Source organism: Crinia signifera, chromosome 6 (assembly GCF_055691185.1).
Source record: "Crinia signifera chromosome 6, ASM5569118v1, whole genome shotgun sequence".
Lineage (NCBI taxonomy): Eukaryota > Metazoa > Chordata > Amphibia > Anura > Myobatrachidae > Crinia > Crinia signifera.
This window is the reverse complement of record NC_139222.1, coordinates 90,520,644-90,540,745: the sequence shown is the minus strand read 5'-3', so window position 1 is coordinate 90,540,745 and position 20,102 is coordinate 90,520,644. Positions and strand designations below refer to the sequence as shown.

Here is a 20,102-nt window from a genome sequence, read left to right as displayed (position 1 = left end):
AATTGAGGCATTGAACAGTAAAATCGGGTCAATTGAGAAATTTAACATTGTTCCCTATGGGAAATCGCGGGCATCGCGTCGGTCGCGTCGCACCCGATTTTTTTAGTGCATTCAATGCCCGCGATGACCACGATGGGTGCCGTTCTAGGTAAAGAGTACCAAAAAAAAAAACTCTGTAGCCACGCACAATAATTGCAATGACCCATAATGCAAAATCTTAGTTTTGCATGTACAAGCTGGTCACAAAGAATGCCACAATGGTTTCCCCGTACTACATATGGATGGTGCAATGTAGTAAAAATACATATATGACCTCACCAAAGGGGAAGATAATGAATTTGTGCTGTGTGGAAGACATGCTTTAACATGAAGATAAAATATTTGTGTAGCTATTCAGGCTTGCACATTTAATTACATCCTCCAAACAAGACTCAACGTTTATTTGGCCTGGGGTAGTAATGATAAACCAGTTTGTGGAGCTCACCTGTGCTACTGGCTGCTGTGATGCTGGTGACGGTTATTAGAGTTTAAGCTTAAAGCTTTATGAGGTCATTGGGTGGAAGATCTACATTTGCAGTCAGTTGCCCTCGCAGTAAGCAGTTTCCTGTTCATAAGGCGCTGTAATTACAGGCTGTGTTCGCATTGTCACGCTGTACTTTCTGCCCCACATCACAATCTCCATATTTCTAAGCATATAAATTACATTGAAAGTGTGAAGTTAGTTTGGGGCATACACACTGGGCGATTTTAACCCCATTTCTTAACACACTGACTAGATCGCTTAGAAATGAAGCACGGAACGCTCTGTGTATGGCCCCGGGTGATGGCGATGCACGATCCCACCTGTGTCTATCGCTCTCAGAGATGCACAGTGCTAAAAACAATAGGCAAAGCCGTGCTCTGCACAGATCGTGGGTGCTGAGCGGCATGTGCAGCGATTTGTGCCGCTGCAGTCGCACCGTGTGTACGGAACTTTTAGCGGTTTACGGATTTCTTTGTGTGTGTGTGTGTGTATGTATGTGTGTGTATATATGTGTATGTGTGTGTGTGTGTGTGTATATGTGTATATATATATATATATATATATATATATATATATATATATATATGTATATGTATATATATATATATATATATATGTATGTATGTACCCCTATTTGCGCGCACTGCTAGAAATAGAGCAGCACCTCTGTGGGGTCCCCTGTTAGATAGGACCAATGGTTTAGAAATGCAGAGAAAGGTTCAGGGGGCGCTCTGAATAAATCAGATCAACATATGGATGCATGCAGCCCAACACGTTTGGATTTCACCCAGTGCACATCACTTTGTTAAGGATTAAGTCCGGTTGCTGGCTAAGATTAATTCTTAGTACATTTGAGCGTATCCAGCCCCTAAGAAGTGGACCCTATATCATTGATCCTTTTTTTAGGTGTACAACAGTTCTTTCTCTGAAAATTCGATAATCCCCAGTTTAGGAATATCTGTGCCCTTATAAAGTGGACCCTATATTAGTGGTGTACAACAGTTCTTTCTTTGAATTTCAATAAACTCCAGTTCGGGAATACTTGTGAATAAGCAACATTTCCCACTAAGAAGGTGTTTTTATTGCCCCCGATGAAGTCACGAATGTGACGAAACACGTTGGTCTGCATGCATCCATATGTTGATCTTGACATCCAATACCTGTGAACGATTGATTAGTATCGTACTATTGAACTTTTATCATTTGATCAATATTTTATTAAATTTGTATATTTTTAAGTAAATTGTTGATTTATTCAGAGCGCCCTCTGAACCTTTCTCTGCGCATACATATATATATATATATATATATATATATATACACACTGTATGTCATAATGTTTCTCTTTAATTATTGCCACCACTTTTTCTGCTATTTTTTTTTTTATAAAGTATTTGTACTTGTAAACAGGTGTTTCTACTGAAATTTGGTTTACATTTATTTTGTTACCGGTTTTTATATTTCGAGAAACAGCATTTTCAAGGATTTTTTTAAATTAATACAATTACCCCGCCACCTCCCTGTGAACTTCCTGCAAATGCCCTCACAAATATTTTTTAACCTAGAGGAGATCTTTTTTTAATAGCATCTATACCACAGAAGTTGGCTTAGGAAAGTCAACCTAGGAAGTCAACAGAGGGTTGGTGTCAAATGTGCCAGCATATGGAGCTTTGCGTGCCAACTTCCGAGACCACCCCACAGAGTACTATGTGAAGGGCATATTCAATTTTTCAAAGTATAAATGAATCTCTTGGGTAACCCTCCAATCTCATTATTTTTTACATGTATTAGTTAATGAAAGGAAATTAAAGAAATAAAACCTCAAACCGTACTGTACAAAGTTTTAAACTTGGATGTTGACCATCTCTTTTCACCAGCAATTGTTTTTTTCGGTACCTCACTGGGGGTATCGCTGGGATTTTTACCACACCTCTGAACCATACTGGTTTACTAACCAGTCACACCCAAAAATCAGAACTTCTCCTGTGAATGTTACTTTTGGACTAGAATGATAGTTATGCATTATATTGCTGATGAATCGTGGTGGTGATGAGGTTACATTTTTTACAGGTTTGTTTACGCAAGGTTTGTTTATGCATATTCTAGACAAATTTGTGCATGTCGTTTTGTTAACCGAAGACATGACCATTTTAGACTTGACCTGACCAGTACAAAGTAGATCATTTCTGTCTGAGTGGACAATCCCTTCTCAGCAGTATGTGTTTTTGCAGATGTTACTCAATAGTAGGTAGTACCAGAATTATGAATATTTTTATTTTTTTGCTATAATTTTTAACGGTTTACGCCATAAACCCTAGTAATTCCACGGGCAGCAAGTGATTTTTTTTTTTTTTTGGTCTCCCTTCTTGGACTTTTTAAAGCTAGCAGTATACACTGTCAAGCTGCACTACTTACCTGACTCTGCTGTACCCCGTGCTTTTAAAGGTATAATGGTCAGGATCGGCAGCCCTGGTAGTTTAATATTTTAATGAAATAAGCTGCAGCTGGCCGCAGTACTCGTGTCTGTCTCATCCCATCTGTTTATACTTTGTGACATTGCTGTGCGCTCCCTTCCCCCTTCTCTGGAAGTTTGCTCCTGTTTATATGAGGACATCCTTGAGATCTGCATTCCGGGTCATCATTTCTATACATCTATGAACTGAAGGAAAAATATCTGTAAAGTTGATGAGTCGGGAAAATAAAGTATGTGTGTGTCATACTAAGCATTCCTGGTTGCCAGTTATTGTTACAAATTGACATCTATCTATCTATCTATCTATCTATCTATCTATTATAAAATCTGCCCAATTTGTGTTCACTGCCTTTAAGTAAACTATTCGGATGCTGTAGAATTCATACTGTACTAGATCATAAAAATATAGGGATGAATGGACTCTAGGTAAACATACAGGCAGGCTCCGAGAAGGTGTCACACAGCAGTGGATTCCATACAGTACTGAATGCTGCAGTGTGTTCTAGTGTAAGAACTGTGGGGAACGAGCATTAGAACAGTGCAGGAAGGCGCAGGCCCAGGAGCTGTTGCTGCTGTGGGGATGTTCAGTTTATTCCCATAGGGCAGATAGTAAGCCTTTCCTGGAGTGAGGCCACATACTGCATTGCATCAGACTACGCCGCGTTCCGCCAGCGCTGTGCTCAGCTCATCACTATAGAGTGTGATGTCCATCTTCCACTATTACCAGTGCCAAAGTCTGACGCACACATGTCACCACAGATTAATAATCAAGGAAGACACAAGAAGTACCTCATTAGCATCTGGTTGGCCGTGCAAGGATGGGTTGCAATCCATTTTTATGCTGCTCCTACAGGAAGCTTTGATAGCATGTGTGATTTATGACATGGGATCTTAGATTGTGGGTGATGTCTCTATTATCCTCCAATACTGCACTATATAGAATATGGAAGTTTGTTTCCAGAAGTAAAATAACGTTAAACTTTGTGTTATGTCAGTCCTTCATGTGTTTATAGAAGTGATCCCCTTTACCGTACTGAGAACAGAACTCCAGCATTATACCGGCTGGTCTGTTTCCGTTTTGCATCTCCTTGTTTGTTTAGTTCTTGCACAAGCATCAGATCCATGTTGTTAAAGATAAATCTGCTGACTACATTTTGTGCTTTTGTGTTTCCTACTACGTACGTTTAGGCGCTTGTATGGTTCCTTTATGAACTTGTGCTGTAAGTGCAGCCTCTCAAGCCTCATGACTGTGGCGTGTCAGCTGAGCGTCTGTTGCTGTCCTCTCTCCGCACCTCCGTGCTGTCTGCAGCGTGTGATTTTACATGTGAATGCTTTATAAATATCTTCCAAGAGCAATTTATTTTTCTAATTAGCCCGAGCAGCCCCTGCTTTGCATAGAGCTTCAAGCCGCACTCAATAAATCAATTTAAATGCACAGCTGCTGATGTACAATTTCTGTCTCGTTCTCCTCCTTTCTCAGTCTCTCTCCCTCCTCGTCTCTTCTCCATTCCCTTTAGGCGCCCAAAAAGCCTGCTAATTAACATGGCTAATGAATCTCTTTACCATATGCAGGATTAAACACTGCTAGTGCCACAAATCGCAGAGACGAGCCGTGACACTTCCCACTGATTGTGGTTGACACTCTGGAGCTGCCCTTGTCACACACACAGACGCGGGTCTCCAGGTTCACTGTAACATAGCGATCTAAAACTCGCGCTCTTTGTATTCTTTATAAAACAACGTTATGCAGAAACAAACCAGTGGGCTGTATGTGTTGGACAAAGAAATGAACAGAATCCAACCATTAGCACATTCTACTGTATTTTCTATTTTGATGAGTTTTCTCATCAGAGTTTATAGATGAAATAGCATTTATCTTGGCTGCGTGTAGAGGGCTCTACGGGACAAGTGTAATTGTCTCCTGTGAAAGATCCCTTTTTGCCTGGGATAAACGATATTGTGTCTGCACATGCAGGTGGTGCCTCTTCTGTATTTTAGTTGGTTAAACCGAAAAGCTGGACAACTTTAGTACCAAGTTGAAGAATATGTATTGCATAAAGATCAATATATAAACAAACAATTGATTTTAAATGTTTTGTTCCTTTCTTGCAGAACGCCTCTTAAAATGCAAGGTGCAGCGTCCCTTTGGTTTATGTAGCTCCCGGACTCCTTGATCTCAGGTGAGTAGTAATGACCTTTTTTTTGTGTCCCAAGATATACATGTGATAATTAGAGGACAAGATATTTGGAAAGCAGAAACAAAATCCTGTAAACGTCTGCCTTTCAACCTCCCCTCCTATGCCTAACCTTCCATTATTCTCCTTTTACACCAACCTGGGTTATTGCACACTGTTCCCTAGCAGCACAGAGGCTTGTTTACCCACTGCCAGCACTTGAAGACGACCATCTCTAAGCCTCGGTGGTCCGCCTCTCCCACGTGACCCAAGTCAGATGACATTTGGTTACAATGCTGGCTGGGATCAGTATGATTTACATACAACTGAATTACCGACAATTACTTGAATGACACGGTTATACCTGCGCGGTGTAAATACCTATGATCAATATTCTGACACATACATAATACCGACTGTTGAAATGCCTACACTCAATATATCGACATGATCATAATATGTCACAGGGCCAGATGTACTAAGTTTGAAAAGTGATACAATGGATAATAATAAACCTCCAACCAATCATCTCCTATCACTCTCCATTTGATCAATTTTTAAGGCTTAGTACATCAGGCCCATAATGCAGTGCTCACCATGTTTCACTGCGTGGTGCCTCGCTGCTCACTGGGATGTTAAAGTATGAACTAGTGGTGGTTTTTGTTTTTTCAACAAAAAACTATTCATTGTCATTTGGTTGTGGGTATTCTGTCCGTCAGCAACTTAACTACATACTTGCTGGCTATCTCGGTTGGGTTCCCGGTCAACACAACCTAGGTAGACTCTTTTTGTATAACTTGGCCGCAGCAATAATACTTGTTCTAAATTTGACATCGTCAATGTAATGAGTACGGACAACATGTGATTACACGGGTAATGCTGGGACGCTCCATTTCTGAATGCCTGCTTTTTGAAAATTGGAATGGATTCCAACGGATTTCGCTCAAACTGTGGATAGATTGGGTTGCCTTGCATCAGAGATGATCCAGAATATAAGAGGATTTCAGGTGAATGTAGGCAAGGTCACTCAGATGTCAGTGTCCTGCAGGTAGTGTGAGCTGGGCTGCTGCATATTATGTGAAGATATTGGCGCTGATTTCTGTGTTCTGCAATATGTGGCGTCATTGCTCATCACTGTTAATTTGTAAGACACCACAGACTTCCGCAGCGTTGGGCCGTCTGCTATAAATCATACAAATCTAATCGCACATTAAGCATAACACGCGCAGACAATGGTGTGAACAGGAGATTCAGATGTGAGTGTATGGAGGGCCCTGCTCATGAGAGCTTCAAGTTCATATACGTTGCGTTTCTATATGAATGGCCTTATTTAGGGGCACACTCAAACTTCATCCAGTGGCCATGTGTAGGTGGGTAATTATTTGCTACTGCCTATATGAAAAAAAAATGTGAATAATCCCTATGGCACATGCGTTACAGTCTGCACTCACAATGGCGCTGTTGCTTGTGGCTTAGATGGTTTCAGTAATGGAGCGGCAAAACAATGTGCATTCCTATGGGCAGCGGCTGGAAGTGGCCTGAAGTGACGTAAAAAAATGAAGTCCGTCTCTTATTCTTGTGGTAGTGTTGTGGGCAAACAGCCGCTGCCACAGAGGCCATGTCCAGATGGAGAAACTGCACCTGTTTCTGTTGTTTTTAATGGTAATGTATACACCAGTACCAGTGTTACAGCACACAGTGGCTGTGTCAGCGCTTGCTCACATTAGTACACAAAGAGAAAGCGGAGACTGGCTTCTGCACTCAGACACTTCTGAGCCTGAGCCTATGCGCCGCTATAATACATCTGCCCCATGCTCAGACTAGGTTCATCCGAAAGTGATGCAGTCACTAGGTCGCCATGCATGAAGGTCAAAAGGGTCATTAGTTCGACACATGTGTTAGGTCGGCAGGGTCATTGGGTGGACGCATGCATTATGTCCACATGGGGGTTTTCACTTTTTTTTTTTTTCAGCCAACAGGCGGTATTTCGTGCCCTACCATCCGATAGGGTGTGGTGGGAGAATAAGACAGTGTGCCGAGCGTAGCGCTGCCCTTTTTTTTGTGTCCTTGTCGACTGAGTCAACATTCAGGGATAAAAAAGTAAAACCCCGATGTTGACCTTTTTTGGCTGTCAACCTTGTCCATGTCGACTAACCCCAAGTCGAACTTCAGACATGTCGACCTTGATGCATGTTTATCTTCAGTGGTCGACCTTCCTCTTGTCGACCCTATGAACCATACCCCTCTGGAAAGCTTGACTTTGAAAGTCTCACCTGCCTGTTGATCAAAATAATAAGAAAAAAAAACAGGGAAAACATTGACAAGATAGGACTTGATCACAAGGTTCCTGATCCAAACATCTGGTTGTAACTTTAAATGTCATTGTTTAATCATATCTGACCCCAGGTGAAGCGAATTATAGAATGGATGCAACTAGCAGCGACTTGTTTTTTAACAAGGTGCTTTAGCTTTGGATTGGTTTCAGTACCAAAATTCCATTGAAAAAATGATTGCATAAACAAAACGAGTATTCTCCTGGGGTTTGTGGTAAACCGTTTATTACTCCGATAGGCCGAGATCTTAGGTCTACTACTATTGGCTCCTTCAATTCTTTATTTTATTTCCAGGTTTTTTTTTCAACATCCCCTCTTGTGAGAGATTGCACAGTGTGTGTGTGTGTGTGTGTGTGTGTCTGTCTGTCTGTCTGTCTGTCTCTCTATCTCTCTATCTCTCTATGGCCATCAGCAGAGACTCTGGGGTTGGCAGCAGCAGACTGCTGGCTCTCTGCTCTGCCACTGAAGGACATTGAAAAACTAGAGTATGTAGGGGCTCGTGGATCGTTATAGAAACCGAAACACACCAGTGAGAAAACCCTTTTACCATCTCCAACATGGCTCCACCCAGTAAACGCCTTCGAAATATACACACGTGTACTAATTCTAACCATTTATTTACTCTCTACACTTATTTCCCCGAAGAAAACAAACATCTATGTGGAAATCTGTAGTTACGTTTTCATTGCAAAGAAATTGCATAAGGTGGCGAGTCCGGTGCTACGTTCCTCTATCCTGCTGGGCACAAACGTGTGGTAGCGTTGGTGATAACACCCACTGTCACCCGGCAAGCGAATAGGAAACCCTCAGGGGAAAGGTGTCAACAACTCTGCTCCTTGTTTTAATATACACTGCCTTAGTGTAGAGATCAGTACCACTAGAATCTGCGGAGCACCTGCCAAGTCAGGGCCATCGCTGAACTCCACGTATGTATTGTAGCAGAACCTCAAACTTGACCCAATACTGCCTTTTTAAGTTTTTTGGTTGGAGTTTGTTTTAATATATGTTAAGTATTGTATGGTGGCTTCCTCATTGTAAAGTATTGTTTGGTTTGATTCATATAGTATTAACTTTGTACTGTTGCATATCTTTTCTGCTTGACGCACCTTTATTTTACATATGTTATTCGCTTAATTCTTGTTGGTGTAAAATGAAGTTTCAGCTGTAATACTGACTGCTGTAATTAGCAGGGATTGTCTTTAGGAAAGACATGATATTAGAAGCTGTATTAAGGACATCCTGGTTCCGTCTCGCTCGCTGTGTACTTTTCTCAGTCTTGTCCCTGACACACAGACTGTTTGTTCTATCTTGTGTTGGATTCAGGTTTATTGCTCACAGCTTTCCTCTGTGTAACTGCTGCTTGTGCCTGCATGATGGTAGCGCTACAGGCCTGCAACTGTCCGGCTGTTGTCCATCTGACCCCAAGGGGGTTTTTTCTGACACCTTTTATAATTGCTGCATATAGAATTTGCTAGATGTGACGTTTACAAAAATTAAAGGCATTTTGAATATTTGCTGTGGGCGGCTCGTCTCCATACACTGCTGCTCCTCTTTCTCTTCTCTAAATTTAAGATGCACCCTGCAACAGAGAGGGACATTCTGCTCTTTTGTCTGTCCTCCCTGAGATTGTTTTAACAATACCTGCGGTAGGTTTGGTTCGTTCATATTCCTCACCTGCAATCTAGGGATGTCCAGATGGTTTCCCTACATCGATTGCACAGCAGAAACTATGTTTAATTTTTTCCCCTCAAGGTACCAGGACACAGAGCATAGCTCCACCCTTAGGACAACCCTGAAGCCCCTCCCCCACATTCTGATGGGCCTTTGAACCAGTGAATCAAAGAGAATGGATGACCAATGATAGCTAAAACTATCGATGGATGGTTGCAGAATCATCATCGATGGCGACTGCACCGATGGCCATCCCTATTGCGATCTACTTTGAATATATAGAGCAGTGGTTCTCATACTTGTTCCTTAAGGACCCCCAACAGTGCATGTTTTCCAGGTCTCCACACTGAATCACAGGTGAAATTATTAGCTCCACCTGTGATCTGTTTAAAATGTGTCATTTACTAATGAGTGCATCTGTGCACCTGCCAGGTGACCTGGAAAATGTGCACTGTTGGGGGCCGCTGATATAGAGCATTGTTTTTTTTTGTTTTGTTTTTAATAAATAGTTTTCTTGAAAATTTCTGTCTATTTAAAAATTACTTCTATTGAGGGCAAGTTGCTTTAGGAATTAGGGACTCTTTACTGAAACCAAACCTTTCTATGTACATGGGGCTTTTGGTGCAGACTGAGCGAGAGAATGTTCTTTGAATAACCTTGGAAATGGATGAGTGTCCTGGTGTGTACAGATAAACCAAATAATCAGCAGAGTTCATTACAGCTCTGTGAAATCTTTTGCCATCTGGTGGGCAAAAGACAAATGACGCACACTGAATTTTTGCAGCCTGTAACACTGACAAAATGTGTACAAATATGGAAGGTAACTTGGATGGAAAACCCTAATTCCTTTTCAGAAAGCTGCCTTTAAATCAACTAGGACTAGCTAATAATACCCATTTCAGACACGCTATCCAGTAATTACCCGGTATTTTGACTGCTGGGTCATTTTCCCGGGTGCAGCCTGCACCCTTTCACACTTTTACCGGGTGAAGCAGTTCTACTTGGTAATATGCTGAAAAAACCAGGGTTTTTTTTTATGTCTGAAAGGGTTAACCCGGGTCGTAAATCCCGGGTACTCAACTGAGGTAAAAACAACATCGGGGTTGACCCTTTCAGACATACCAAAATCAGGGGTTGATGCGCATTCATGTGCAAAAACCTGGGATTTTGGAGTATGTCTGAAAGGGGTATAATTTGCTTGTAGCTAAATTCTCATGGTTCCAAAATACCTAACACCCCTTTCCATTACACAGGTTCTTGAAAGTTATTTTGGAAATAAGTGCAAACCACACCTAATGTATAATGGCCACACTTGATATGATTAATTTTGAGGCTGATTCAGAGATCTGTGCAAGTGGTTCCTATGTGCATCCGCCATACAGAAGCTTACATAGCACCCACTGTCAGACACATTGTGACTAAATCCATACTCTGGTTTCAAAAAAGTCCCTCCATATAACATTGGCATGGCATTAATCTCTGAATCAGATTCTTTGTTACTTGCCTTATCTGTTGCTTGCTGTCCCTTTTACTCATAACACTTCCCCCCCTCTTCTAACCCTCCCTTCATGACACATAGCCGCTTTCAGCCTATCCCTAGCCTTTCACCCCCTCAGCCTTACCCTAACCTGCCCTGCCCCGCATTGTTGCGTTTGGCATCCTTATTGATGATGGTATTCTGGTGCCAGTCTCCTGGGGGTAGTCATGATGCTGGTGTCGGTATTGTGAATGCTGGTATAACCGCCGCTGGGATGCTGAATGCTCCCCCTCCTAAAATACTGTATTCATTAGATATAATCTAATAACAAAGCTTTACACTAGGACCCTGTATAGCCATATCTTGAATAAGTTGGATTTATTTCATTCATTTTTTTTAGAGGCTCATGCGATACCTTTTGTCATTTGTTTTCCAGCTGCTGATGTTTGTTCACAATGAGTGGATTAGGTGAAAACTCCTTGGACCCTTTGTCTTCAGACTCGAGAAAGCGAAAACCCTCGCTATGTGACACCCCTGGTCCCAGGTGAGATACCACTGGAACCCTCCGCTGCTGGCATGTTTGGAAATTTCTCGATTTAATATAAGGCTTTACGGGTATAGAGTCAAGGTTCCGGAGGATGACGCCCTTCACTAAGAACTTTTATTTGATCGAAAAAGAACTGTGGATAGGTCCATATAAATGGATTTAACCTTTTGCATTTGTACTTGCAGATGGTTGCTGGAGTTCTGGACAGATCTAATATTTTCTAGATTGGAAATGTTCCAATAAGGAATGGTCTTAGATGACAGATTGTAGACCCTTCTCAATTGGTTCTAGTCATTATTCAGTTAAGGATTTATATACTTTTCTTTAAATTAACCCCTTCATACATACCTATCTTTTTAATGTAGATGTGTCTTTATAATGTTAGAGACAAAGGAAGGTCTTGCTGGCGCTGAACTCGTGTGTCCCACGAAAAAGATGATTCTCGTGAAATGAGGAAATGAAAATATATGAAAAAAAGTGTTAGAATTTCCAAAAAAATGTGTAATAAAATAGTGTTTATTTGGTAAACACTCAAAAACACCAGGGAAGGAATTCGTACCCCAACTCACAAGTAAGGGAGGTGGTAAAGGTGCGTAAAGGTATCTTTTTAGGGGTTCACCCGTGCAGATAATCTGAAGATGAAATACCAAGTATAAGGTAAGTCCAAACTGGGCGTACCGTACTCACTGTATAAACAGGAGCTAAACTCCTGTTTAGCTCCTGTTTATACAGTGAGTACGGTACGCCCAGTTTGGACTTACCTTATACAGTACTTGGTATTTCATCTTCAGATTATCTGCACGGGTGAACCCCTAAAAAGATACCTTTACGCACCTTTACCACCTCCCTTACTTGTGAGTTGGGGTACGAATTCCTTCCCTGGTGTTTTTGAGTGTTTACCAAATAAACACTATTTTATTACACATTTTTTTGGAAATTCTAACACGTTTTTTTTCATATATTTTCATTTCCTCATTTCACGAGAATCATCTTTTTCGTGGGACACACGAGTTCAGCGCCAGCAAGACCTTCCTTTGTTTCTCTAGTATCTACCAGCGAGGATTACCGAGTGGTCCTCCATTTGGGTCTACGGCAGCAAGGACTTATAGCGCCTTGGGACTTTTCTACACTTTGTCCTTTTGTTGTGTCTTTATAATGTAACTATAAAACAGACAGAATATTAAATAACGGGATCCAGAATAATAGCAGAATTCGGCAGATTTTTTGCAGTTTATCTCTAGGGATTATTTTGTTTTTTTCTGTCTTGGTTATTGGGTTAATATAGAAAGGTAGAAACCGGATTATTTACACTGAGAATGATCTGCCGCAGAATTTCAGTCATCTGATATATAGTCTAATTTCACTATAGCAGCCAGTGCAGTTTATATTTATTAAGTTATGTACTGTATTAGGAACTCTTTTCATAAACCTCTATCTGCCAAGTACACAATAAGGTTACTGTGAACATTACCAGCTTGAGATGAGGGTCAGACGGAACTTGTTCCTGACTTCCTTCGCTGTCTGTATTTCATTCCCTGTCATGTTCCCATATATTTGCAGAGCAACCATTTTGCATATGCATAAAGCATTCAAGATGAAGTTGTGTGTTCCTTGATGAATTACATATGCTAAACCCTCTCTCCCTCTCTCCTAGCCTGACCTGCGGTGGTGAGAAGAGGAGACGTGAGCAGGAGAGCAAATACATTGAGGAGTTGGCTGAGCTGATTTCAGCAAATCTCAGCGACATTGACAATTTCAATGTCAAACCCGATAAATGTGCAATCTTAAAAGAGACAGTGAGGCAGATCCGTCAGATTAAGGAGCAAGGTATCGTCCGCTGTTCTATCCTGGTCTTCACAAAGTCAGTGAAGGGCAAGGATCCTGGAGTGTCCGGTTCTAATGATTTAAAGTCTGATTTATTAATCTTTTGGTGGATACTAATGTATTAGTTTGTTATGGGCGTTAAATACTTCTTTCTTACATGCTGACACAGTTACAGTGCTGTCACATTTGAATCCCTTATTAGACATATTACGGAGTCTATATATTTATATTTGCAAAACTGCAGTTATTAATAATCTGTATTCCGATCTTTTAATTTTGAATGAATGTCCCGAAATAAAGTTAACTCACTAGGACAGGGCCCTGTCCTGATACCTCCGGAATACAGCAGTGAGGGTTAATGTGTCGCACTTCAGCTTAACATTTATGGCTCTTTTGAACATACCACTTAAAAGAACTGGGCTTCGGGTCTATGGTTTTAATGAAGTCTAAAATTAGCGGTTTATGAGACTTAGAGATGTTTTTTTTTTGTTTTTTGCTTTGAGGCCTGCGATATCCCTAGGTTTCCTTCAAAATGGAGCCCATTTCCCAATGCAACTATGGTTGTCTGTCTAATACTATTCCAAAATCTCGTTTAAAAAGGGTGTTTTAGGGATGCTAGTGGCTTTAAAAAAAAAAAAAAAGTTCAGATGGCCTCATCAAACTAAATGAGTTCCATTGGGAAAGTCGTTCTGTATATACTTAAAATAGGTGCTAAATGCATTAAGATTTAATTATTCACGTTATTGTTTCTTCAATTGAAATTTTTGTTGGTTTTATTTATTTTAAGTCTGTTTTTACAAATGGAAAATAATTTGTTAAAGAAATTGGTAAGCTTCTTTCTTTATTATATTATATTTCCTAGATGCATTCCTTTTCTTCTGAAGAGTCTTCTTTACAGGCCCATTAAACCTGCAGTATTTTTATTCATATTCCATGTTATCTGTGTCATAGGAAAGGCCTCCTCCAATGATGATGATGTCCAGAAAGCAGATGTATCTTCTACAGGACAGGGGGTTATTGATAAGGATTCCCTGGGGCCCCTCTTGTTGCAGGTATTAAGCAAAAGTTTTGCAAGCTGAATCTTGGGGGCACTAACCCGTAGGGAAAAAATTATGATATTGGAGTGACTTCTGCTTTTGAATATGATTTAGAATATCCAACATTTCTTAACCACTTGAGTGGTGGGTTTTGGGTTTGTCCTGCCCCAACAAAACCCACCACATAAAGTTGTAAGCCCCCCCCTCACCTCCGCTCTCCCCTCTCTCACCTCCGCTTCGTTAGTTTGCCGGAGTTTCCCTGCAGTGCTTCCGCTGTCCCCCCTGCCTAAGCTGCCTGTCACATTCAGCAGTGACGTCGGAGGCAGGCTGTGAGATGTTCGCGGTGGCTCAGGAGGACTCGGGTGCCTGAGCGCTCCCGAGTCCCCCTGAGCCGCGCCGACCATACCCGAGCCTGCTGCCGATGTCACTATAAAATGACAGCCCAAATTTCCGGGCATACCACTCAAGGGGTTAATGGTGGCACACACTCAGGTTTTGACCCATATAAGGGGCCTATGCCCAACCAGGAGCACTGTTTCTCATTTTATTTAGTTACATATTAAAAATACTTTTTGGGGGATCTGTGCTCACTTTTATGGGTTAAAAAGTTGGTAAAACACATTTCTGTAACCTTAGTACGAGTGTGTGTACATATAGTGAAGTAGTTGCAAATACCAATCAGCTCCTAAATGTCATTAGGCAGTGCTGGAAACATGGCAGAGGCCGTTTTTTTGTTTTGAGAAACTTCTTCCCCTGTGTTTGTCATATCATTGTGGGATAAATATTAGACACTACTTGTCCTTAAAGTTGTTTAAAGAAGACTGAAGGAGGTAATATGTCTTACTGGAATATTTAAGGCAATGATCCAGGCTACAAAGTAGTGACCTGTTTTGTGATGTTTGTGTCTGTGCTCAGGCTCTGGATGGATTTCTGTTTGTGGTGAATCGGGACAGCAGCATTGTTTTTGTGTCGGAGAATGTCACCCAGTACTTACAGTACAAGCAAGAAGATCTGGTCAACACCAGTGTATACACCATCTTACACGAGGACGATCGCAAAGACTTCCTCAAGAACCTGCCCAAATCTACTGGTAAGTATTTTCATTGTTAATTCTTGTCAGTTACCAGTGTGTAAAACTTTTGTGATGTGTGGGGACACGGTCTTTATTGTCCGGTTTCTGCCCTGGTTGAAACCCTTTTCACACTACTCTTAAAGAAGTGGTAAAGTTAAAAGCATGTTCAGTTAAATGCAGGTTTTGCTGAAGGATGGCAAATCCTGTGGGCTGATCGAATGATATATCCAAGGTGTCCAGATGAGGTAGCCTGCTTAATTGTTCCATCAAAGCATAAAACTTCTGTCCATTGGATATGCTATTGCACGACATCTTGCTAAACAACATAGGACAGATTTTTTTATTCAATTAAGCTGGTAACACCCTACAGGTGTGCGATATGGCCGCCGGGACCCGGCACGGAGGGATGGTGCGGCGAGGGGGGGGGTCGATGGGCAAGTTGCTCAATGCCCTCCTTTTGATCTAGCAGAAATAGACTTGCCTGCACAGTCTATTTCAATCCTGATGCCACGTGCCCATGTGTTGGGGTCAAATCAGGATAGAATGCGGCTAACACTGTGTTTATATTTCTGTGTTATATTTCTTCTTCCACTTTTAAGACTTGATTTGTTTGTAATAGCAAAACTTCTTTTCTGATTTGAACTGTAATCCACAAGTTTTGTTATTTACTGCTGTTGACTTTGTCATTTTTTTATATACTTTATCTAATTTTTAATATTAAATTCTAATAAAGTTTATTAGCATTTAATATATAAAATACTGATAATATATATAATATAATTTTTTAGCAATAACTTATTTGGGTACTTGTTTCCTAGCACGGCGCCCATCGCATCGCATACCATAAGCCATACAATGGTATGCGATGCGACGCAACGCGATTGGCACCCGATGGTATACAATTTAAAATTGTATACCATTGTATATGGCATACAATGCCATACAATGCAATGCGATTTTAAATTGTATAAGCACCCTAATGGGTGCTTACAATGTTAAATGCACCCCCACGCCACCCCCACTATGAACGTCAACCCGAAGCGTGGTGAGCGCAGAAGTACGCGTCCTCGACCTTTTTATACTCCCACCATCCACGTCGGCGTGGAGTTGATTTTAGATAGTGTGGTGAGCGCAGCGAGCCTGAAGCGTGGCGAGGGGACGCGAAATACATGTAAAGTAATACGCGTCCCCTCGCGGGGCTCGCTGCACTCACCACGCTGCGCTCGCCACACTATATAAAATCAACTCCACGCCGACGTGGATAGTGGGGGTATGAAAAGGTCGGAGGACGCGTACCGCCGCCCCTAGCGGGCTCGCTACGCTCGCCACGCTTCGGGTTGACGTTCATAGTGGGGGTGCATTTAACATTTTAAGCACCCATTAGGGGGCTTATACAATTTAAAATCGCATATGGCATGCGATGAAAAAAATGCCATGCGACTGAATATCGTGGGTGCCGTGCTAGGAAACAAGTACCCTTATTTGTTCCAGTTTTAATTATATTTAATTGATGTTCATTGGAACACCTTAATTTAGTTATATTTATAGCTGCTCACCTTTTAGGTTTCTATACCTGTAAAACATTTAGCAAACCTTTATATATAGAAAATTTAGGACGCACAAATCCTTTGCTAATAAAAAATAGTACCAAGTTAACAGAACAAGGTCTGTATGATGTATGCTGCGTATACACGTTGTGAATTCATATGAACACCAGTAAGATTAGTAATGACATGCACATTGTGCTCTTCTAAGGCTGGAAATTAATCTTGGTAGCCAAATAGGAGATTGCAGCAAACGTTTGCATTATAATAGAAAAGTTCAAACCGTTCTACTAAGTCCCAGCGGTCAGGCAATTGCAGATTAGTCACTGTAATTTCTTTTAATAATAATAATTTAAATGTCTTTGGATTTTATATAATAATGTATACATTTTGGTGTTAACTGAATGATCAGTCTTAGTTTATTTTAATGTTCGAGCTCTGGAGATCTCACCAAGTAGTCCGTTCGTTGATCAGAAAGAGAAGAACACCTCCACATAACATTAAGCTACATGATCAGGCCTGTGTCATGTAGTGGGATAAATTACAGCCGGATTACCAGTGCAGTTGGAGGCTAATTGGGAATTACACTCTGTATGCTCTCTGTGTAATATCCGTCCCACAGTACCTGCAAACAGGGAAATTGGTTTTGAAGCTGCAGTCGATCTTAATATGTGAGAATAGGTCGTGTTCTTTCATGTACACTCCAGGTGTAGTCATAACTGCTGGCCTTATGTCTTACTCCATGCACAGAACCATGGCTATCCTAGGGTTTAGGGTGACAAAAGGTGGGTACATGGACTTGATGTCAGAAACTGTTTGAAAAATGATGGGTAGGAGCTGATTGGTTGATGGTTTATCACTCTCCACTTTATCACTTTTCAAGGCTTAGTACATCTCGCTCAGAATTTTCTCCACATGTCCCAGATACATACCGGTAATCAGACTGTGAGCCCTCACATGAGCATCATGCCATTGTACCCGTTATTTTGTATAGCGCCATCTTCTGCATTAACCAACAATGATGCATCAATTTGGGAAAGCATTAAAGCACCTTATTTGGGGACCAATTTAACAGCTATGTATGATAAATGGGGCCCCAGCCAATCCGCCCCCATTTTCGAGCACATGTCAGGAGCTGATTGGCTCAAGCAGCATCTATCATCATTCATTTTGGCTAAAACTCATTGATAGATGGGCTTACTTGGTGTGAAACATGCTTGGTAATATGTAATCTGTTTTATGGTAACTAGGAAATTTGTATTTGTTTTTAGTTAATGGTGTCCCGTGGTCCAATGAAACCCCCCGACAGAAAAGTCACACTTTCAACTGCCGCATGCTGGTTAAGACGCCGCTGGATCACCTAGAAGATGGTAGTGGCAGCATGGATCCCCGGCAGAGATATGAGACTATGCAGTGCTTTGCGCTATCCCAGCCACGTGCCATGATGGAGGAGGGGGAAGGTCAGCGTTGTGTCCTATGTTTATCTGCATAAGCCTTTTAAACCTCCTATTCCTTGAAAGAGCAATGCTTTATAATGCATTCAATTTTCATAAAGCCCTATAGGAAGTGGGTGTGATACTGAACAATGTGTTTTTTGTTATTTTGCATTATAGCTTCAGCAGCTGGGAGTTCTGGGTAATGAAGTCATTGAACTTTCACCCTCACTTTCAGTGGAAGACCAGAATATATTGGCTTATGTTCTGCAGGCATGTTTAAAAAAAAAAAAAAATAACATAAATATTTTCTGTGTTTTACCAGACCTTCAATCGTGCATGATTTGCGTGGCCAGGCGTATCACAAATGTAGAGCGAGTATTCACATCCAACCCGGAAAGCTTTATCACCAGACACGACCTCTCAGGTGAGACTTCTGGGTTGCTTTACTCAAAGTGTGGGAAGTATTGATCTGTGTCTATTGTGGCTTTCCCATCGTCTGTCTCTAATTCTTATGTGTAGACATCATTAGAAGAGGCATGGTCAGATAGCTTTCTTACACCGAGCTTCCTGGAGGCTTGCTTTCTCATCTGGATGTTATTGAAACTTAGGGCTGTAACTGCCATGTGTGATGCACAGGTACACTTTGGTCATGATGGACCTGGTAATGGAATGCAGTCATAAGGTTGCAGTCACAATGACGACCGTTATTATGTTGGCATTGTTGAAATGTCAAAAGGCAATAGGTCTAAGGTAACCATGTTGATGTCAGGGTTAAGTCGCAGATGGGGGGCCAGGGTGTTAGGCAGGGGCGAATTTAGGGGTCAGGCCGCCCATAGGCACAACATTTTTGTGCCCCCCCCCCCCTCTATTTTAATGTAATTATATATGTATATACATTGTTATTTATATATTTCATTAAAATTTAACTGTAGCCCACCTTAATATTTTTTTAAGCACTCTGGACTGCTCACTGTACGGAGGACCCGGAGGGAGGGAGGCACTTATTAGTACAGTGATTAGCACAGTGTATCCGTCAGTCTCTCTCCGGCTCACACACTGTGACTGACTGAGCGCAGGGAGGATCTGCGCGCCGCTCAGCTGCTGGATACACAGCAGCCAATAGACTGTGTGTGTGTGTTGAGTAGCCAATGGGCGGCAGCCGGCAGCAGTGAGCCTGAGCTATTTCCGGATGCGCAGGGGGACCCTCGGACCCAGCCACTAAGCAGTGATGTAATGTGCATGGCAGAGTGGGTGGGCAGTGGCAGGTGATGAGCGGTGCTGCCGCCGACATATGATAATTCATGTCTGCGGCGGCGGCGCTCGTCACTCGCCGCTACCCACTCGCTCTGTCATGCTGCTATTTAACAGAATTTCAGCCTGCCTGCCGCCCTTAATTGGTGCCGCCCTGAGGCCGGTGCCTCACGGGCCTAGGCACAAATCCGGCCCTGGTGTTAGGAATGGGTTAGTAGTAGGATAGTACTTACCATAATTCTGTTAGATGACTAACGATTGCATATCTGCTGGGACCCAGAAGACACCGCTGGATCCTACAGCAGTAATATACACGTCGGTCAACTCTGCGCCACCTGGGACAATATGTTCTGACATGTCGATATTATGAATTTCAACATATCATACAACTCCCCTAGTAATACAAAGGTTTACTAGTCCGATCCTCATAATTTGTGTGTAAACTTGAAAAAAAAAATCTGTACTGTGTATTTGCAAATAGGGGTTGTAAGTATCAATAAATGTATATGATCTCTGAATTTGCAACAGGCGCAGCAACCAAGTCTAATAAAAACTGGTCATTATGGGAGACGTCTCTACTCTTTTCACTGCTTGATGCATCATCCCCTATGTATAGACCTACAGGGTGAAATTTACTAAGTTGGGCGTTGTATTTCACATGGGATGTTGCTATGGGCAACCAATCAGATCCCGTCTAATATCTTCTAGACGAGAGTGCTAAGTAAAGAAGAAGTAGATTC

The 20,102-nt window shown here is 41.7% G+C and overlaps 1 protein-coding gene across 3 annotated transcripts in view; it reads left to right on the top strand.

The window, feature by feature from the left end:
• Window positions 1-20,102, top strand: part of NCOA3 (nuclear receptor coactivator 3) — a 111,254-nt gene that overhangs the window by 75,672 nt on the left and 15,480 nt on the right. For all 3 annotated transcript variants that reach the window (XM_083146428.1, XM_083146426.1, XM_083146427.1), the window contains 7 exons: window positions 5,109-5,176; window positions 11,088-11,195; window positions 12,853-13,025; window positions 13,974-14,074; window positions 14,975-15,149; window positions 17,947-18,135; window positions 18,434-18,535. In XM_083146428.1, the coding sequence (XP_083002554.1) occupies window positions 11,107-11,195; window positions 12,853-13,025; window positions 13,974-14,074; window positions 14,975-15,149; window positions 17,947-18,135; window positions 18,434-18,535 (829 nt within the window). In that variant the 5' untranslated portion in view covers window positions 5,109-5,176; window positions 11,088-11,106. The remainder of the gene's footprint in view (window positions 1-5,108; window positions 5,177-11,087; window positions 11,196-12,852; window positions 13,026-13,973; window positions 14,075-14,974; window positions 15,150-17,946; window positions 18,136-18,433; window positions 18,536-20,102) is intronic.